Source organism: Halichoerus grypus, chromosome 2 (genome assembly GCF_964656455.1).
Source record: "Halichoerus grypus chromosome 2, mHalGry1.hap1.1, whole genome shotgun sequence".
NCBI lineage: Eukaryota > Metazoa > Chordata > Mammalia > Carnivora > Phocidae > Halichoerus > Halichoerus grypus.
In genome coordinates this window covers 208,803,192-208,824,182 of record NC_135713.1, presented here as the reverse complement: position 1 = coordinate 208,824,182, position 20,991 = coordinate 208,803,192, and the positions used below count along the sequence as shown (strand labels likewise).

Below are 20,991 nucleotides of genomic sequence, written 5' to 3'. Positions count from 1 at the left end.
CGAACCCACCCACCCCAAAGGAGCACCTGCTCAGCTTTCCTGGAAAAACGCCCCCTGCTGTTTTCCTGTTTTCTTTATGAAGCGCTTTTAAATAAAGATATAATAAAGAACTACCAAGAAACTCATAAACCTTTTCTGTGAATTCAGGGCAGTTCCCAAGACTCGAGTGACTTCCCCGAACTCGGGGTTTCCTTCCTGTCTAGGACCTGGGTGCGGATCCCGGAGCCTCCTTCCCGCAGCCTCCTCCCCTGGCCCCGCCCCCACGGAGCGCCGACTCCGCTCTCGGCCCGCAGCGCGCAAAGACCGCGGCAGCCGCCAGTGGCCGGAGCAGCGGCGCGCGGGGAGCGGGGGCGCAGGTGAGGGCGCGCGCGGGGAGCCGGGGGCGCAGGTGAGGGCGCGCGCGGGGAGCGGGGGCGCAGGTGAGGGCGCGCGCGGGGAGCCGGGGGCGCAGGTGAGGGCGCGCGCGGGGAGCCGGGGGCGCAGGTGAGGGCGCGCGCGGGGAGCCGGGGGCGCAGGTGAGGGCGCGCGCGGGGAGCCGGGGGCGCAGGTGAGGGCGCGCGCGGGGAGCGGGGCGCAGGAAAGGGAAGCACGTGGCGGGGGCGTCCCGCGGTCGGAGGGCTCCGGGTACTGGGGATGGAGACCCCGGAGCGCTGGGCTGACCCTCACCCGCAGACGTGCGGCCCCGAGTGCCCCGCAAGGGTCCGTGGGCCAGGGAGCAGGGGGCAAAGGGTGCGCGCCGTGGGGGGGAGGAGAAGGGACGGAGGCCGCGGGTCGCACCGGGGACCTGCCTCTCCGCTGGGGACACACAGGCTCGGCTCTTGAGAGGGCAGGGAGCTCGCATCCCGGGCTCCCGCAGACCCACACTTACGCGCGTGTGCACTCACATTCGCGGACTCACACAGCCGTGATGCACACACACTCACACACACCGGTAAAACAGAAATGAGCCGCCTGAGGCTTCCCCGACCGGTGAAGGGGTCCTGTGCCTGGAAAGCCGGGAAGGGGTCCTGTGCCTGGAAAGCCGGGAGAGGAGCCAGTGTCCCCAGAGTGAATTTTTTAGCCGCCCCTTTCCATGCTCCCCTTCACATTTGGTTTGGCAGCAATCTCTAAATTCAATACATCACCCACTGCTGGCTAATGATCTGCAGCATGGAAACCACTTGCCAGGCCTGTGGGTAGAGGAGTCAGAGCCCCTGGGAGGCCCTCCTGGCCCTGGGGTTGTGACAGTGAGGGTGGGCGGCAGATGTGCTTTTGGCCCCAGGGGCCAGGGGATGGGGCTCTGGGGCTGGTAGTGGGGAAGAGGGTTCTCAGAGCAGGCGGCTTGAGCCCAGCGGGAGGCAGCCAGGCAGAGGGGAGATGGAAGTGTTTGCCCGCCCAGGCCCCAGGCCTGGAGGACTTTCCTGCCCAGCTGGGGACCCCTCCCAGCCCCAGCAGCAGGGGGGTTCCCTCCACCCCAGCTCAGGTTGGGGCTCCAGAGCCTTTGCAGGCTGCAGCTGTCTCCCAGAGTGGCTGGTCGCCTCCCACACAACCAGCTCAGCCTCCTGCCCAGGATTTCCCTGCAAACCCTGAACCCCCTGCCGCAGGGGAGAAAGTGGCACCAGCCCCCCTCCAGGGCTGTGGGAGTGGAGGATCCCTACGCACCCCAGACCGCTCCCTCAGTTTTCCCTTTTCCCAAACAGGGACAAGTTCCTGGCAGCAACACGCACTTTCCAGATCGTGTCACTGACTCCCAAGTGTGAGTAGCTCCAGAACCCAGGAGTCATCCTTGGTCTGGGACCCACAAACGCCGGCTGTATCGCTCCCATCCTGGTAGGCAGACGCCGGTCCTGGGGTGATAATCGGACAGAATCCTGCACTGTCGCGTTCGTTTTGCCCTCCCGCTCGCGCCCCGCATTCAGCCCTCCTGCTCCATACCAAGCTTCTGTCTTCTTGCCTGTCCCTTTCCCCGTCATGTCCTGGTCTCCCTCCCTCTGGTTTTTCTCTCCTTTGCTGTGTTGGCGGCGAATGAGAGGGTTCAGGCAGGGGGAGTGAAGCCACCACAATTAAAAACACATTTGACTTTGAAAAATGAATCGCTCTTCATACGTATGTCCCCAGTATTGCACGGAACACGTAGTACACGTCTACTGGGTGTCGGCATTGTGCCTGGCAAGGCCAGGGAGGAGCCTGTTTCACCAGAGTGAATTTTCTCCTGGTAAATTCCCCAGAACAGCCCAACACCTGGGCTTGCCTGCTCTTGAATCCAATGCTGAACAACCGCAGGGGGTTGGTCAGCCAGGGCCTGGGGGCAGATGGACACAGCCACCACTGGGCAGGAAGAGCTTGGCTCAGTACCCTCAGGGGCCTCCAGGACCTAGTCACTGAGGTCGGGAGGTCCAGCTGACCTTCCCAGCAATGAGTTTTGCTGTCCAGGGGTCCAACTCTCATACTGTGTAAGGGCTAATATCCAGAGATGGCCAGGACTGGGCTCTGTTCCTCACAGACAAATGAATGGGCAGAGCCAGCACACCAGGGGGCAGGAGTTAGACCTCTGCTGCCTTTGGCTCTGTGCCCAGAGAGTGGCCAGCTGTGACTCATGGCTGAAAGTGCAAAGTCCCTGGAAGCACATCCAAACTGGACTCAGATGACCTCCCCACCTCCCAGTAAAAATGGGATTCCCCAGAGCTGGGAGCAGGAGTGCCGAGAGAGGTAGAACAGTGCCGTGAACAGTGAGGGCGAAGCCCGCCTGGCTCCCTGCCTTGCCCTCTGATCTCTGGACTATTCCAAGGGGAGCCAGCTGAGCCAGAGACTGTCCTCACAGATAAGCCTGGGGTTCAGCATTGGCATCCATGCCACTGGCCCAGCTGAGATCTATGCCCCGATCCAGAGGGAGGACCCTCAATGGTAAAAACCAGGTGGAGCCTGGGACAGCTGTGGAAGCCCAGAAGGGCTCAGGGTGGCAGGTTGTGCAAGAGGATATTGGAAGCTTCCCAATCTCTAGTCCAGATCCCCATCTCTAGTCCAGATCCCCGTCTCTAGTCCAGATCTTCCATCTCTAACTCTAGTCCAGATCTTCCATCTCCAGTCTGGATCCTCCATTTCTAGTCTGGATCCCCCATCTCTAACTCTAGTCCAGATCCTCCATCTCTAGTCTGGATCCCCCATCTCTAACTCTAGTCCAGATCCTCCATCTCTAGTCCAGATCCCCCATCTCTAGTCCATATCCCCATCTCTAACTCTAGTCCAGATCCTCCATCTCTAGTCCAGATCCCCCATCTCTAGTCCAGATCCCCATCTCTATCTAGTCCAGATCCCCCATCTCTAACTCTAGTTCCAGATCCTCCATCTCTACTCTGGATCCCCCATCTCTAGTCTGGATCCTCATTGCTAGTCCAGACCCCCCATCTCTAGTCCAGATCCCCATCTCTAGTCCAGATCCCCCATCTCTAGTCCAGATCCCCATCTCTAGTTCACATCTTCCATCTCTAACTCTAGTCCAGATCCCCATCTCTAGTCCAGATCCTCCATCTCTAGTCTGGATCCCCCATCTCTAACTCTAGTCCAGATCCCCCATCTCTTGTCCAGTTCTTTTTCTTTTTAACTTTTTTTTTTTAAATAGTCTCCACACCCAATGTGGGGCTTGAACTCACGGCCCTGAGATTGAGTTGCATGCTCCCCTGACTTCCACCCAGTGCCACAGGGGCTGTGATGGAGGATGTGACACCACCCCAAGGTGGGCACAGTTTGGAGGTGAAAAGGGGAGCAACTCAGTTATCCCCTTATCCTAAGTCTGGAACCAGGGGATTTCACAAAGAGGCAGGACCTCTCCCAACACAAGGAGAGTGTGAAGAGTGACCGATAGAAGCCTGTGAGTGAGGGGAGGGCTGTCCAGAGCCTGGGGGGAAGATTTTGGTGGGGGGAGGGCTTTGGGCAGTGGGAAGAGAAGCCTGGAGCCCCAGCCAGTGCCCATCTTGGAGCCCATGCCCTCAGTGAGCACAAACTCCAGCCTCCCTTGGAGGACACGGTAGAAGATGGAGGACAGATCCAGAGACCACGGGAGGATGCCGGTGGTGGTAGGGAGTCCATGACACTTCCTAGCTTGTCTTGTAGCCAGTTCATTGCACATTAGAAAAACATACATATAAATAGCACATCTAACGATCACTACAGATGTGTATTTCTTAAGGTGAGGCTAGAGTAGATAATACGATTTTAAAAATTAGTCAGTGTAAAATAATTGTTAGGATTGGGGGATATTAGTGTATTAGATTCTAATACTGGTGTATTAGAAAGCAGAGGCTGGGAGCTGGTGGGGCGGGGAGGCTGATGAGGCCTGGGAGGCTGGCGGGGCCGGCCCCGGTTGGTATGCTTCCCTCAGCAGGCAGTCGAAATACCTGAGAGCAGAGGGTGACCAGGCCAGGACTGCCTGGGGCTCGGGGCACCCCGCACCCCATCTCCTCCAGGGGCCGTGCCCTGGCTGCAGAAGGTCAGCATCTCCCACACCCAGCTGCCTCATGTGACGGAGCGAGGCTGCCTGCCTTTCGCTTTCCTTTTGCTCGTCAACACACACACACCCTCTCAAAGTCCAGGGGGGCAGGTCACCTTCGCTGAGGTGACCAACTCTCCATGTCGCCTGGTCCAAGTGAGGACCAGAAGGGAGACCCTGGCGGGGAGGCCGCTCAGGTCCGCAGACACTAATCAGCTGCTGTATGCAGAGCACGTTTGAGGGCCTGAGGGGATCACAGAGAGGGTGCGTGTGTGGGGGTGCGGCTGTGTCTCGGGGGGCAGGGAGCCTGCGTGAGATCGCAGAAGACCCCACAGAAACGGCCCTGGCTCTGCGTGGAGTGAGGCCCTGGTGCAGGATTGTGAAACAGCCCATTCATTTGTTTATTCTCCGTCAACATCCCGACAGTTTACTTGGAACTCGAAACATGCCTCTAAGTTTATTGAGAAGGGTAAATAGCCAGCAATGGTCAGGACAATGGTATGATGAGGCGGGTTTCGAGGGGAAGGCCTCGTTCCGAGTACTGCAGACCCGCGGGCGTCTCCTGCCTTTCCTGCGAAGTCTGAGGTCGCACCTGCTGCCTGGGGTGCAGATACACGCACGTCTGGACAGAGGGCACAGCGGCACGTCCGCGGGGCATTCAGTGCACACCAGGCCACCAACGAGAGGCTCACTCAGCACCCAGGACGTGGGGCTGGCCGCCCCGCTGGCCGTCTGCCTCTGGTTCCCGTGCGAATCCTGCACGCTACGCTGGGGACACCGGCCCGCTGGCTCGGGTGCGCCTTCGCCTATCCGAGCAGGGCTGGAGCCTGGGCCAGCTGGCCTGCCCTGGAGTGTGCTCTCTCACCTCCAGCCAGAGCAGAGCTTGGCCTGCCCCCTTCCACCCCCAAGACTGGGGGACCCCGACCCACGTCGGAGCGCCAGGGAAGCGTGGGCACCCGAGGCTGTGCTGAGCTTGGCCTGGGGCAGCAGAGAACAGACAGGTGCACCCACCACCGGGAGGGAAGCCCTGGCCCCCGTCACAGGAGGGGGACCCTGGGAAGCTCAGGGAAGACTTGAGGGAACTGCAAAGGCCCCTGCGGAGTGTTCTCGAAGCTGGAGACCAGAAATAGCACAGGGCCTGCCTAGGGCCTCCTCCACGGCCCGGCCAGAGGCGAGACGCCACAGACGGGGCTGGGACCCTGCGCACGGCTCAGGGGTGGGGCAGCGCCCGCGCAGATCTCTCCCTCAGGCTGACACGGAGGGCTCTGGCCACCGGCCTGGGAGAGGCCACCGGGATCAGCAAGGATGCCTGTGGGCCACTGGGCACCATTTTAAGAGGATTTGTGTAAGGGGGTGAAAGAAAGGAAGAAAAAACGTGTGTCTTCCAATTCAAGAGAAGTTATCTTGTAATAATGCTTGGGGAAAACTGAGCAGATCTTATCTGAGGGGCCAGGAAAAGCCCCAGCACAGGGAGTTTTGACTCCTCTTTCTAGAACCTTCCATCCACATAAGCAACGTTTAATGAGCTGTTTGTGCCTGCTCTTGGCGATTGCTGACAAGCATCGAAACCAACAAGGCTGCCACTGGATCGCATCCAGCTGTGAAATCTCCGCGTCTTTCATGTTATTCAGAGCAGATTCATTCGGGCAGGATCCGAGCAGCCGCCCCTCTCCACTCATCAGCAAATTCTGGTTCTAAGAAGAAAATTGATTTCAGTTATGTTAATAATATTCTCATGGAGAAACAAACCTGTAAGGAAAGATAAACAGAGCAGAGGAGAGAACCTGCCTTCCCAGGGTGAACACAGCCGAAAAAGCTACTGGAAACTTTGGGGTTGGCAGCGTCCTGGGCGAGTCGCCCACGGGCAGAGGCGGGATGGAGGGGACGGGGTGTACCACTCTCGGGATGCCTTGGGCACAGCCCACTTTCTTGGAAGAAAGCAGCGTTGGACCCTGTCACGCGACCCTTGCAAAATGGCTTTGAGGTGATTCATGATTCGAATGTGGAAATCTAGTTTGGCGGTCCGTGGATTCCCCACGGTCTGGGAGGCTTCTGCAAAAGGACACCTCAAACAACAAACAAATAACACTTTACTTAAATGAAACCTTGAAGCTTTCAAGGAAAACACAGGATGACATAAACATGTAGTCTTGTTATTCCAGAAACAATCCAAGGAGAAACGATGGAGTAGGAGCACGTTTGCCTTGCAGATAACAGTTTGTTTCTCTAAAACATAAGTCTTACAAACCCATAAGGAGAAGACAGACAACCCGAGAAAAGTAGGCGGAGTTTGCAAAGGCCGCAGCAACATGGACACCCAAAGGGCGGGGGCCAGGGTGAGATGGACATCCCGAGGCACCAGGCCCTGTCGGGGCCACAGGGACAGGCCTGGGGGCAGGGCGGCGCTGGGGGGCGGCCCTCACCAGGGTGCGGGCCCCGGGGAGTGGGGGGTTAGGCCTCCCCCAAAGGGCACGGCAAGGTGAGACCCAGATGCAGAGTAAGGTAACAGGACCCTGAACGCTCCCTCCACGCCCGGGGCTTGCGCGTGATTGTCTGGGTCCGGAGAAAGCTGGAGTCACTCGGTCACTGGGGTGCATGCGGCTGTAGGCTCAGGGGCAGGGGGTCGTGTGCGCGTCCTGGGGCGGCTGTGACAAAGGACCACAAACTGGGGGTTCAAAACAACAGATGTCTGTTTTCTCACAGTGGTGGAGACCGGGAGCCCAAAATCAAGGTGTGGGCGGGGCCGTGCGCCCTCCAGGGCTCTAAGAGAGGATCCTTGTGTCTTCCAGCTTCTGGTGGCCACACCCCAGTCTCTGTCCCCCTTGTCCTGCGGCGTTCTCCCGGTGTGTCTCTGTCTCTGTCCAGATTTCCCTCTTCCTCTAAGGACACTAGCATGTTGGAGTCAGAGCCCACCCTACTCCGATACGATCTTGTCCTAAGTAATTAGGGACGCAAAGACCCTCTCTCCAAACAAGGTCCCGTTCGCAGGCTGTGGGCGGGCGTGTCTTTTGGGGGCCGCCATTCACCCCATACACATGGTATGGAGGGAGAGGGAGGGAGGATTGGGGCGGCGTATCTGTGATGAAGGATCTCATCGAATAGGCTTCGTGTCTGGGCGCAGGGAGACCCGTGAGAGCCGGGCACAGAGCAGCCCCAGCTTCTGCGGGGGAGGGCATCTTTCTGACGGTTCTTTCTTCCTCAGCTTCTCTCTGTTGCTTTTCCAAGTGTGGTGCACGTATACTGAGAAGAAAAACTGTCCTTCTTGCCTTACGTTCGAACTACAAACAAGTTTAGAAAAATCAAGCAAAGGGGTGCCTGAGGGGCTCAGTCGGTGGAGCATCCGACCCTTGATCTCAGCTCAGATCTTGATCTCAGGGTCGTGAGTTCAAGCCCCGTGTTGTGCTCCACACAGGGCATATGGCCTACTTCAAAAAAAAAAAGGGGGGGGGCGCCTGGGTGGCTCAGTTGGTTAAGCGACTGCCTTCGGCTCAGGTCATGATCCTGGAGTCCCTGGATCGAGTCCCGCATCGGGCTCCCTGCTCTGCAGGGAGTCTGCTCCTCCCTCTGACCCTCCCCCCTCTCATGCTCTCTGTCTCTCATTCTCTCTCTCTCAAATAAATAAATAAAATCTTTAAAAAAAAAAAAAGGGAGGGGAAGAAAAGTCAAGCAAAGGAAGTGGGGAGACAGCACCAGCCCCCACCCCGGGCCCTCCTGGAATGTGGCCACGCCTGGTGAGCCCTGTGTGACTCAGCTCCCGGGTGAGTTACACCCCCATTGTCCCGGGGCTGGGCCTGGCAAGATTGCAAAATCCCACCTACCAGGAACAGCCCCTGTAGCCTGTTATACCACCAGAAACTACTGAATCAGGGGCGCCTGGGGGGCTCAGTCGGTTCAGCGACAGACCCTTGGTTTCAGCTCAGGTCATGATCTCGGGGTCGTGGGATCGAGCCCCGAGTGTGCCTCCATGCTCAGCACACAGTCTGCTTGTCTCTCTCTCTCCCTCTCCCTCTGCCCCTCCCCCTGCTCGTGCTCTCTCACTCTCTCTCTCTCTCAAATAAATAAAATCTTTAAAAAAAAAAAAAAAGAAACTACCGAATCAAGCTTCTCTGGGTTTTAGGAATGAACAGAGGGGCAAAAGCAATGGAAAGCCAGGGAGTGATTCCCCGGGGGCTTGGGAAGGGGCGTGCCCTGGGTGCACGTCAGGGTCCAGGTCAGAGCTTGGCATGAGCCTCCTGGGCACCGATCGCTGGCCTGGCCTGCACCAGGGGTAAGAAAGGCACCCGAGGACCGCAGCGAGCAGCTCTGGGCCCTGGGCACTGTTACGTTCAACAGATATCCATCCATGACGGCCAACTGCCTGGCGGGTGGGTAGCAGTTTCTTCTAACTTGTGAAATTTAGGAACACAGCTACTAGAACATTCCTAAGATGCTGGGCACATACAGCACATTGGCCAAAACCCTCGGTCGCAGGGACTCAGGGTCAGGGTCCTTGGGAGAAGGACATACGCACACAGGGGCCACTTGGCTCAGCACAGGTCCTCGCCCCCGGGAGCCCAGAGCCCTGTGTGGATTGAGAGGGAAGCCTGGCCGTCTGTCTGTCTGTCTGTCTGTCCCTCCTTATCTGTCTCCGGGGAGGACAAGCCGGCTCGGGCCAGGCCTGGGCCCGTGCACCCAGCCTGTGCCAGGGTCCCCTCCCCGCCCCCCCCGAGTGTGGCCGCCCACCCAGAGCCCCTGGGGCTGTGCCATTCGGGAGGCCAGGAGCGCAGGTGGTTTGCATTTAACATTCTTGAAACTCTCTTCCCATCTCAAATTAGATGTTTCTTTCAAAAGCTGGATCTAGCCATTTTCCTTTCATGGTGAGATTGTGCGGGGCAGGGTGGGCCTTCTCTTGCTGCTCCAAGGCCCCCAGATCAGCGGGTTTTCACGTAAGACCCCACCGGGAAACCCGCCAGGAACCCCCAGGTTGGCTGATGGGGTCAAGATGGGAGGACAGGCCCACCCGCTCAGGCCCCCGGGGGTCTGGGGAGCTCGATGCAGCAGCACAGAATGGGGGTGCTCTGTGGCCCTGGTGGGGCTGGGGTCATTCCTGCCAGCGCGACTCCCCTTACTGGGGTCAGGACTGGGCCTGGTCACCGGTGGCCCCAAGTGCCTGGAGGCCATTAAGTTCAAAGTTCCTTGTGCTGCGGGCCCTGGTGCCCCATTCTCCCCAAACAGCTGAATTCAAAACCAGAGTCCCGACCGTATGACATTCTGGAAAAGGCAGAACTATGGAGACACGAGGAAGACCAGGGGTTGCCGGGTGTCAGGGGAAGGGGATGAGCAGGTGGAGACCAGGGTTTTAGGACAGCTCTGTGGGGGACATAATGATGGATGCATGTCATTATGCATTTGTCCAAACTCCCCTTGTGTTCAACACACGAGTGAGCCGTGAAGTATGCGAAGTAGGGACTTCAGGCAATGACCACGTGTCCACGGATTGTGATGTGTGAGCCGCGACAGCGCTCACACGTATCGACTCTGCACTTTCTGCTCAATTATTCTGTAAATCTAAAACTGCTCAAAGACAAAACAAAAAGTCTGTTATTATTATTTTTCAATCAAAAGGTCAACCAATGGTCTAGCAAGCAATTTTAAAATACTTTTGAATAGGGGCGCCTGGCCAGCTCAGTCGGAACGCGGGACTCTTGGTCTCGGGGTTGTGAGTTCGAGCCCCACGCTGGGTGCAGAGTTGACTTAAAAATAAAATCTTAAAAACGAATATATAAAATAAAATACTTTTAAATAGTTTGATCAGAAAAAATGTCACATTTAATGGAGACCAAGAGGGTCTTGGAAGCCCACAGTGGGCGCTTGCGTGGGAGGAGACAGAAGGCCCACTGTGCGAGTCCCCCAGGAGGGCTCCTTTTGTTGACAAGAGCGTGTCCCCTAAGGGGGTCCCAAAAGGCAGCAGGGTCCCCCAGCCGAGGAAAGTGCGAGGGCGGGGTGTCAGATCCCGAGTGGGCATGACCCGTGTCCACAGGAGCACAATTCAGGCCAGTTTTGCACATTTTATTATGATCCTGATGCCGTTAGCAGGTCTCTCTCCCAGTGGCTTCCCTCCTGGCTTGTCCGTGTTTCTTGTCTGTCTATCTGTCAGCGGCCAGCACCGTGTACATTATAAAGGTACAGAGAAGGTGCAGGAGAAGAGGCGGGGCGGGGGCTCTGGCATCCGGGCACAGCTGGTCAGGGAGGAGCTCAGGACTGCTGCCCGCCCCCGGCCAGGCTGCAGCGCAGGAGACCTCTGACTGTGTGGCTTTCCTTCCTCCAGAGAGGGTCCCAAGAACCAATGAAGAGGACGCGGGACCCCTGAGGCCTCCCTGTCCTGCTGGCCATGCCAACCTTGACATTCCCCCTCTCGGTGCCCCAGATGCTCTGGACCATCCTCCTGGCCGCCTCCCTGAGTGCTCAGAATGGAAGTAAGTCTCAGGATCCCACCCTGTCTGCTGGGGGGCCCAGCGAGGGGGTGGGGGAGGGCGAGGCAGGGGTGGGAGGAGCAGATCCACGTCAGGCCCAGGTGGTGTCCATGGCCCTGAGGAGAGGGGCTGGCCCAGCACCCCTGGGCCATGATGGGATGAGCCAAGTTCCCCCATGGATGGCAGACGGGGATACCCGCTCCAGCGCCCAGTGATGACCGTCAGAACATGGGGGTGGCCAAGAGCGTGTCCAGGTTCCAGGGGAAAGAGGGTCCTGGCCAGTCAGTGCCAAGTGCTGCAGCCAGAGGAGGGGCAGCAGGACAAGCCTGAGGATTCTCGGTCTCCGCTCTGGTCCCGGATCCCTCCTTGGGCCAGCAGCTCCAGGATGCCCTGGGAGCTTGTTAGAAATGCAGATTCTCGGGACACACTCAGCCCTGCAGAATCAGGACCAGTCCAGCACACGGCTCTAGGTCAGGGCAGTGCAGGCAGCCCCCTGAGGGGCTCCTCAAACGTGCCGGTCCCCAGGCACACTCCAAGCCAGTGGAAGAGAATCACAGGCAGAGGGAGCTTCTGTAACTACTCCAGCAGTTCCCAGGTGCGGGCAGAGTGGGGCACCACCAGGCCGGATCGTTAGCACGTCTGGGATTGGCAGGACACCCGTGAGCCGCAGAGGCCCCTCGTCCTGGAGCCCCGCTCCTGGGCATTGGACAGATGAGGGCAGTCCTGCCCGGCCCTCCGGGGCTCCTGCCCGGCCCTCTGGGGTTCCTGCCCGGCCCTCCGGGGTTCCTGCCCGGCCCTCCGGGGTTCCAGCCCCGCCCTCCGGGGTTCCAGCCCTCTGCTGGGCTCTGGCAGCCCGAGTCAGCCCCCCCATGGGTGTGATGACAGCTCCTGCAACCAGGGTGGAGGGCTCTGTCCCGGCCTGGGGTCCCCCACCCAGCGGCCCCTCTATAGGTGGAGCGGGGGTGCTTTAGAGTTGTTTGAATTTTTATGACAGGTGTGTGTTTATGCAGCACTTTGACAATTTTGTAAAAATGCAGAGAAGGCATTTTATTTTTTTATTTAAATTCAATTAATTAACATATAATGTATTATCGGTTTCAGAGGTAGAGGTCCGGGATTCATCAGTCTCATACCACACCCAGTGCTCATCACATCACGTGCCCTCCTTAGTGCCCGTCACCCAGTGGCCCTATGTCCCCTCCCCTCCCCGCCAGCAACCCTCAGTTTGTCTCCTATGATTGAGTCTCTTATGGTTTGTCTCCCTCTCTGGTTTCATCTTGTTTTATTTTTTCCTCTCTTCCCCTATGCTCCTGTTTTGTTTCTTAAATTTCACATATGAGTGAAATCATATAATTGTCTTTCTCTGATTGACTTACTTCACTTCGCATAATACCCTCCGGTTCCATCCACGTCGTTGCAAGTGGCAAGACTTCATTCTTCCTGATGGCTGAGCAGTATTCTGTTGTCTACATAGCCCAGCTCGGCAGAGAAGGCATTTTAAACCCCCCCTCAGAACGGACACTCCCGTGGCTGAGGGGGACAGTGGGGAGACTCGGGTCAAGTTCCTGCCGTGGACAGGCATGTGGTGGTCTTCCGTCCATGGGGCCTTGACCGGCCCCGCTGTAGCCCCCTTCTGGGACACGGGGAGCTTCCCGCTGGCTCCCACGGGCTCCCTCTCCGCTCTGCCGCCCGCCGGCCCGTGCCCGCCGGCTGCGCTCACAAGGTACCGGCTGTGACCGTGGCCTGGGGGGAGCCCACTGTCCCCCGACACTCCGGGTGGGCTAGGCCCGTGCCTGCCTGCAGAACTTCCACCTCAACACACCCTCGCTCCCGTGGGCATCCAGGGCCCCTGGCACGTGGCCACATGTGCACCTGCCACGCTGTGTGGACTTGGTGAAATGTGCTGAACAGTGGGCTCACCCAGCACACGGTGTGCCCAGAGCTCGTGCCGCTGTCGGGCGTGTGTCCGCCTGTGTCCAGTCCCCGGTGGAAACTGCGCAGCAGGACAGGAGGATGGCTGGGCCGGCTGGCTCGCATCGCGTGGGGCGCCGGCTGCCGCGTGCCGGCGCCCCAGGGTCCCCAGCCGTCAGAGTTCACCCAGATCGTGCAGTGAGTCTGGCAACGGGTGAATGTGCTCCAGGACTCAGCCTCCCAAGATGGTGGGGCTGGCTCCACAGCCGGCAGGGGAGGTGGGGGTCCGTGCTCGCCTCTGACACGGGTGGCGTCGGTGTCCTGCAGGAGCCGGAGACCTTCCTTGTGGATCCGGATGTGCACACCTGGCCCAGGACCCTGGGGATGGTGAGGCGGCTGCAGGCCTGGCCGAGACTCAACCACACTCGCGTAAGTGGGCAGAGCGTGCACGTGCCTCCTTCTGCCCCAGAGTCCACCTGCGAGGAAGGGGGCTCTGGGGGATGTGCCCAGGCACAGTGACAGGCCACACCAGCCGCACGGGGGGCGTACATGCACGTGCACACAACCTCCCCGCTTTTATTTCTGTGTTGTTTTCCCCCTCGAGGCGCACGTGCTGACTTGTCTGATCGATGTGTATGTAGCTCACCGTGTTCTCCACTACCCTGAGCCGGGCCCGTGCGCCCCTGGGGGCCTTGCCTTGTCACCGTCCCTCCCTCTGCCCCAGGGAGGGTGGTCAGTGAACGTCCTGAGGCCCAGCCATGACCCGTGTGTGACCTGTCCCCTGCACACAGAATGGGACAACCCCATCTGCACCGAAGGAGTGGTTTCCGTGTCCAGAGGTGAGCGTGCCGTGATGGCCTGCAACATCTCCAACCCCTTCCTCAGCGTGGCCATCTACCTGAGCTCCCACGGGAAGAGCTTCGAGCCCGTCTTCAGCATGCGGCCCCCAGGATGCTTCTGCCAGGGAGGCTGGCGGCTCCAGGTTCAGGGAGGCATGGCCCAGCTGGTGATCGATGACGTGAGCCACAGCCAGGCAGGCTGTTACAGGTGGCATCTGCAAGGTCTACAGAGAAACATCGGAGTCACCACACTGAACGTGTCAGGTGAGGGGCGGCGCCTCATCCCCCACCCTACCCCCGGTGCTTTCCTATTGGGGAGGGGTAGCGGGGGGCGGGGAGCCGTTCTCCTCCCCCCGCAGAAGTGCAGAGGTGCAGAAATGCTCAGGGCCCCTGGATGGGGCCCACAGAGGGCAGGCCTGCGTTCCAACAAAGCAGAATGGAACAAGACAGGCCTCCGCTCCTCCAAGGACCTGTACCACCAGGGGGCTCAGGCTGGGGGGCTGCCCTGTCCAGCGAGGAGGCTAGGCCCATGCACCTCTCTCCCGTTCCACCCCAAACCTCCTCCCACTCACTGCCTCTGGGGTGGGATTCCACCCGCAATCCCAGTGCTCCCTGAGGCCCCTGCAGAGCTTGGTCTGCCCCTGAAGGTCCTGCCTTCCTGCCCTCACTCAGAGGCCCCATGATCACTCGGTTTCTCCAGCCAGCCCCAAGCTAGCCCCGAGCTGGCCCCGCTGCCCCAGGCTTGCCCTGGACATTGTCCACCTGAAGAGCCCAGTGGTCTCCCAGACCAGGGCCTCCCCTCCGACCAATCCACACCCATCCCCCCACCTCCTGCCGACCCCTCAGGTGAGCAGTTCCTCACTTTCCCTCCATTTGGAGTAATGCTCACTGTCCCCACACCCCCTCCAGGACACTGCTCAAACCCACAGGCACCGCACCCCCCCCCCAGTTCCTGAGCTGTGGGGTGCCTGAGAACGGTGCCCCCAGCCTGGCCAGGCCCGGGGAAGGGAGCCAGCGAGCCCTCTGTGGACTCCTGGTGCCCTGGTCTCATCTGATACCTGGTCTCACCTGCGTCAGGGGCAGAGTCCCAAGACCTGAAGGTGAGAGGAAGCCCGCTCTTCACACATCGCTACAGTAGGTGTTTTTACCCTACACCCAGGTACCCCCAGGGAGCCCCCTCAGGTCCCCCCAGGCTGTCCCCATCCTCCGTGCCAACACCCCGTCCATCCTGCACACTGCCCCCTGCCCCCTGCCCTTGGGGGTGGTGTCTCCCTCAAGGGTGCACTCAAGGCAGGCAGTGATTCCTCGTGAGTGAACAAATGATGTCCCCCCTCCCCCCGCTTCCCACAGGCCCAGAGACGCCATGCCCGTCCAAGGCCGGAGACCAGTTCAGGGTGGCCCCTGTGGTCATCGGCATCATTGTCGGCCTCATTTTCCTGGTGGGCATCGTGCTAGCCTGCGCCAGAGCCAGAGTTCCCCTGCCCTATTCCCGCCAGAAGTGCTCAGGGCCCCAGGTATGAGGCCCTGCGCCTAGTCTGTGGGCTGGTGGGGGTGGGCGTCAGCCCAGGCCCAGAGAGCACGCGCCCCTCCCTCAGGGGACCCCAGCTGGCTGTGGCAGGTGCCTCCCTCCCAGTCAGGGGATGTGACCTACGCCCACACAGATTCTAGCACGACTCGCATCCCTCCCTCCCTCCTCAGGAGAGATGGCTCTGAGCTGGAAGACGGAGGGCCTGTGAGGAGGGTGATAAACAGGCCTGGAACCCAGAACCGACTCCAGGAGTCCCGCCCCACTCTGAGGCCACCAGCACCCGCACTCACCCCCCAGGAGTGGAGCCCCGTGTGTCCCACCTCCATCTGGTTGACGGATGCCCAGGAACCACGCAGCGGCGGCAGACAGAAGCAGCCCCTGTCCCTGCCTGCTGGCACCGGAGACCTGCTCAGCCCTTCAGCCCAAGGAGCAAGCTCTCTGCCCACCCGGGGGGGGGGGGGCGGGCAGGGGGAGAGGACGGGACTCAGGCTGGCAGCTGCTTCTCCTCGGCCTTCCCCCCCCATCCCCACCCCGGGCCAGTGGCTGGCTCCTCCCCACCTCAGCCTTCCGCAAGTGTCTCAGCTCCCCAACTCCCCCTCAGCAGACTCTGTGGTCAAAAATGGGAAAATCTCAGGGGTGCCTGGATGGCTCAGTCAGTGACTCAGTGGTTAAGCATCTGCCTTCGGCTCAGGTCATGATCCCAGGGTCCTGGGATTGCACCCTGCTCAGCGGGGAGTCGGCTTCTCCCTCTCCCTCTGCCTCTCCCCTGGCTTATGCCCTCTCTCTTCCTCCCTCTCTCTCTCTCTCTCTTATGCCCTCTCTCTTCCTCCCTCTCTCTCTCTCTCTCTCTCTCAAATAAAAAAATTAAAAATCTTAAAAAAAAAAGGGGGGATCTCAACTTCCGAAACATTTGACCTCAAAGAACCTCTCCCTTCTCTGCCCCATCAGGGCCAGGGGTCTGGGCTTCCAGCCTCAGGTGCGGAAGGCACACACTGTTGTACCCTTGGAGATGCCCCAGCGTGGGTCTGAAGTTGGTCTTGGGCACAATCCTATCTTTGCACTGGGCAAGAACAAGTTTGGCAATCCCTCCAGCCAGCAGTCCTGGAGTCAAGCTGGGGCGGACGGAGGCCTGGGGTGGAGCGCCGGCCCCACCCCCACCACGAGGGGGCGCGGTCCCAGAGCCCCTCTCTAGGGAGGCGGACAGGTGGCACCTGGCAGTCAGGTGTCCACACTACCCTCCCCACCCCGACCTCCCAGCCCCAGGGTTCCCTTCCCCCACCTGCCCACCTGCCCGCCCTTCCCATCCCAAACCTGTTGTCAGATGTCTTCATAATCACAACTGTGTAACTCCATGAAATGGATTCTTAAGAGGGACACACAGGTTTTTTCTAAACTACACATTCAGTGCTCTGAAAACCCATAACCATAATCCTTACGATGAATAAAATAAATCAACCAAGAAATCATCAAATGACCTGAGAAATACACATTTTTTAAGTGGGGAAGAACATAAAAACCAAAAGAAGCTGCTTCCTGTCTTAAAGCACTAAAAAGGCAGAAGGCGTCGAAAGATGCCAATGCGGGGGGGTCCTCCCTCACTGCGGAGAGCCCCAGACTGGAGGCCCCACCTGGTGCCTTGACTTCGGCCTAGGCCTGCAGGGAAGTCCCGGGCCTGGGTCTTTGTTTTCATTTTCTCCTTGCTGCTTGTATTTTCGAGGGTTTCTCTAAAGAGATTGAGTTCTGAGGCCTTTCAACGCCCTCCCTCCAGGCTCCGCCCCGGCCTCCTGCGGCCCCGCCCCCTCCCTCCAGGCCCCGCCCCCGCCCCCTGCGGCCCCGCCCCTGCCTCCAGGGCCCTCCCCACCCGCCAGGCCCCGTCCCCACAATGTAGGGGTCACTGAATTGTAGGCCAGATTTCTGGGCATAAATCAGGTTCAGCAGGAAGTGACCCAGAGGACCCAGGGCATCTGAAGCCTGAACCCACCCCACCCAGGACTCCCCTGGCTTTCTCCTGGTCCTGCCCCCCACCTCGGGCCTGTGGAGACACAGCAGGAGTGGGGGACCGGGCACTCAGCAGGACAGTGTGGAGGGGGTGAGGACCGCCCCTCCCAGCCTGGCCCTCAGCACCTCCCCTTGCCCGTGGCACCGCCTCCAGGGAGCCCTCCTGGAGTGCCTGGACCACCAGTCACCGCCTCCCGCCCTTGCATCGTTGCCTGGGGGTTTGGGGGCGGTGCCTGCGATCTGGTGGCACGCAATTAAGTGCTGCAGACAGGAAGAGTCTCAGCCAGCCGTGAGAGGGGGCCCTGCCTGTCCCTTGTCGCTGGGTCTGTGGTGGGCAGGGTGGTGGTGAGCATGGCCCCAGAGCTCCCACGGCTCCCTGTGCACCTCACACTCGTGTGTACCCTACTGAGGGCTCTGGCCGCCCAAGGTAAGCCCTCCCCATGTCCCCACTGTGCTCCCCCAAAGTGGGCTCTGTGCCCCCACCTGGGGATGCTCCTTCCTGGGAAGGGGGTGGTCTGGGGATGCTGAGTGGGACCTCCCCACAAAGCAAACTTCCCCCCCCCCCCCGTCAGTGACATCTGGGTGCAGAATCACCACGGCTCTGGTCTTTTTCTTTACTTAAATGTCTGGAGATTCTCTTTTCAATAATTAGTGAGGTTGCCTTGGTTATGCGAGAATGTTGTCCTTTAGTTTGCTTTTTAAAACAGATACATGTGCAAAGTTCTGCAATAAGATGGAAATATCAGTGCAGTGAGGTGGGGAGACTCAGCAGGAAAAAAAAAAAAAAGAAGCTCCAGAATTTAGTTTGCTGAAAAGCTGATGTTTGGATTACATTAAGGACGGTTCATGGGGATGCCGGGGTGGCTCAGTGAGTTAAGCATCTGCCTTCGGCTCAGGTCATGGTCCCAGGGTTCTGGGATAGAGTCCCGCATCGGGCTCCCTGCTCAGTGGGGGGGCCTGCTTCTCCCTCTGCCTGCCGCTCCCCCTGCTTGTGCTCTCTCTCTGACAAATAAAATAAAATAAAAAATAAAATAAAATAATAATAAAGAAGGTTCATATTTGCACCAGGAAGCTGGTCCAGCTGGGCCCCGGGTAGGCAGACAGGGACATTTCTGGGTGTCCCTCAGACAAGCACAGATGTGCCCACCACACAGAGCCACCAGCTCTAGGTGCCTGGAAATGGTGAGGACACTGAGGCAGCCAGCAATGGAAAGAGAGAAGGAGACAGCACAGGCCCTCCGGCTATCTTGGGCGCAGTCTGTTAAGAGAGGGAGAAGGTGTAGGGTGGGGAGAAGTGATCAGAGCTATCCAGCGAAGAACTAGCTGCAGCCTGAACTTCCCCGGGGCCCCAGGGTGGGGAGAGGTCACAGGCAGCTGGCCCCCCGCGTGACCCCATCAGCGTTCGCACACGGCCCCTCGGGTGCTGGTGCCCAGGAGCAGCATCCAGTGAGATGCCTCACTGTGATGACATGGCCAGAGGCGGCTGTCCCAGGGCCCCTCTGTCCCTCCACCATCCCCTGCAGAGCGAGGAGGGTCCCTGCCCCTCTGGCCAGGCTGTGGTGACAGCAGGGGTCCTTCCTGCAGAGGTGCGGCAGATCCCCCCCTACACGATTGCCCCCGAGGGGGGCTCCATCAGCATCACCTGCTCCACGAGCGGGCCCCTGTCCGGGGTCTTCCTGAAGCAAAGGTTGCCGAAGCCCACCAGTGTGATTTACTATGAAGACAAGAAGCCGCCCACTGTAGATGAGCGCTTCCGAGGTCGCGTTGCCTTCTCCGGGCTGCAGCACAACCTGACCATCACCCTGAGCCACCTGCAGCTGTCTGACACTGGCGCTTATGCCTGCCAGGCGGTCATGGAAGACGTGGTCTGGGGCCCTGACACCTTGGTGGTGGTGACAGGTAGGGAACGTGCCTACCCTGGGACCCGCTCCACCTACCTGCTGGGCAGGCAGCTCCACCTGCCCTCGTCTGCCCCGACGTGTCCTCTACCCTTGCTTGAGTTGTTCATTCCAGCTCGAGCCCACTGCCTCCAGGAAGCCCCCTGGATTGCCCATTCCCCCACTCCAGAGCCCCTCCGTGAACCCCGAAGGCTCTCATGGAACCCACCACCTGCCACGTGCCTCTCCACTCCTCTTCACAGACAAAGTGCCCCAGGAAGCAGACACGTGCCAGAAGGCTCAGCTGATCTCTGTCCTCCCTGTGGTCCTGGCGATGAGCTTCTTCTTCCTCGGGCTGGGGATAGGGGCAGTGTGTGTGCTGAGGAAGACACAGGTCAGTGTGGACCCCCAGATCCCATCTGTGTCCCTATAAGCCAGCTCCTCTAAGAAAGCAGGGAGGGAAGGAGAGGGTTAAGCCCCAGAGAAACCCCAGGACACACCCATCCCCTCATCAGGGCCCCTGGGAGTTCTGAGGGTTCGGATGGCAGGGTCCAAGGTGGGAGGGAAACCCAGGAACTGGAGCCATGAGCAGGGACGGGCATGAGCCCAGGGGAATGAGAGACATTGAGGGGCGAGCGGAGGGTCCAGGGAGACGTTCAGAGAGCTGGGGAGGCATGTGTGTGAGCCTGTGTGCACGTCTGTGAGCATCGTGTGCACATGTACGTGTGAGTCGTAGGTGTGAGATTGGTGTGAGCAGGTGTGAACATGCACTGGGCGGGGGGTGACAGAGACAGGTGCCAGGAAGTGGTCAGCTCTGCCCTGGTCACTCACTTGCCTTTGCCCAGCTCCACATCACCTTGAGACAGACCACCCCCCAGGTCCCTAGGGCAAGGTCCCTTTCATACTTCACCTCCCTGCCACTGCCCCCTAGGCTCTGTTCCCACGCCCATCCTACCCCCCCTACCCACCCCCAGCCTGGGGCAGCTCGGGAAACCTCGGGGCTGCCCAAGGCCGCTTGTGAACTGACTTCATGTGGGCCCCGAGGCCCAGCAGCGTTTCAAGGGTGGAATCAAAAAGCTTCCTAAGGGGGTATGCATTGAAGAAAGAGGGTGCCCCAGAACGAGCTGGACCCTGTACAAAGAGGATAGGCTTTATCTTTCAGGTCAAGAAACTGTGCTGCTTGGAGGATAAGAACTCAGCATGTGTAGTGTACGAGGACATGTCCTATAGAGGCCAAAACAGGATGTCCACCCCCAACGAGTACCGGTGAGCCCGGCAGGCCCCCCAGACCTCCCTCTGCCCAGGTGCAGCTCAAAGAGGACCGCCTGACCCAGTGAGGTCACACAGGCAGCTCCCTGCAGCCATCAGCCTCCTGGCGTCCCCGTGCCTCCTCCAGGAAGCCTTCCTTGCCTACCTCCTGCCTTCCAGGCTGCCCTGCCTGGCTGGTTCTGGCACCCTGGGCCCACCAGGGAGGAAGCTTCTGTGTCCTGATGCTTGCTGCCATTCCCCTCACACGGCAAGAGGGGCTTCTCTCTGGATGGACTTGGGCCCAGGGCCTGGTGGAGGGACAAGAGGGAGGGGAAGCCTAGTCCCCAACCCAGGCTTGCCAGAAATAAAGTGCTTCTCTTCTCCCCTTTCCGACTCCAGCTTCTATTTCTCAACCAGCTCAGAGCCAAGGAGGGAAAGGGCTTGACTGACTCCCCTCCCCAAATATCTTCCAGGACTTTTGCAGCCAGTGTGATTATGTGTGAGACCACTGAGGAAGGAGAGGAGCAAGGGGGCACTTCTGAACTCCAGGCCCCAGGGGGCCTCTATAGCCCTGGATGGGCTGCAGAAGGGGCAAATCAGCCAGAGTTCTCACCCACCTTTGTCAGGCTCCCACCCCCCCCCCACTGGGACGCACACTAGCATGCACACATAA

The 20,991-nt window shown here is 59.5% G+C and overlaps 2 protein-coding genes across 9 annotated transcripts; both read left to right on the top strand.

The window, feature by feature from the left end:
* The first annotated feature begins 262 nt into the window (after positions 1–262).
* SECTM1 (secreted and transmembrane 1) lies at positions 263–16,666 on the top strand. Of its 7 annotated transcripts, none has more exons than XM_078066295.1 (8): positions 263–356; positions 1,680–1,735; positions 10,773–10,920; positions 13,156–13,257; positions 13,620–13,931; positions 14,745–14,801; positions 15,018–15,181; positions 15,366–16,666. In XM_078066295.1, exons 3-8 carry the CDS (start codon positions 10,836–10,838, stop codon positions 15,378–15,380), a joined length of 735 nt encoding a protein of 244 aa, XP_077922421.1. In that variant the 5' UTR covers positions 263–356; positions 1,680–1,735; positions 10,773–10,835; the 3' UTR covers positions 15,381–16,666. The 7 variants fall into 7 exon arrangements, with proteins under 7 accessions (XP_077922421.1, XP_077922418.1, XP_077922424.1 ...); XM_078066292.1 differs by having other exon boundaries at positions 1,680–1,809; XM_078066293.1 differs by lacking the exon at positions 263–356 and adding an exon at positions 398–419 and having other exon boundaries at positions 1,680–1,809.
* A 774-nt stretch (positions 16,667–17,440) lies between these two features.
* CD7 (CD7 molecule) lies at positions 17,441–20,704 on the top strand. 2 transcript variants are annotated; one of them, XM_036093215.2, is made up of 4 exons: positions 17,441–17,620; positions 18,778–19,092; positions 19,334–19,464; positions 20,219–20,341. In XM_036093215.2, exons 1-4 carry the CDS (start codon positions 17,545–17,547, stop codon positions 20,276–20,278), a joined length of 582 nt encoding a protein of 193 aa, XP_035949108.2. In that variant the 5' UTR covers positions 17,441–17,544; the 3' UTR covers positions 20,279–20,341. The 2 variants fall into 2 exon arrangements, with proteins under 2 accessions (XP_035949108.2, XP_035949100.2); XM_036093207.2 differs by having other exon boundaries at positions 17,449–17,620; positions 20,233–20,704.
* Positions 20,705–20,991: the final 287 nt, after the last annotated feature.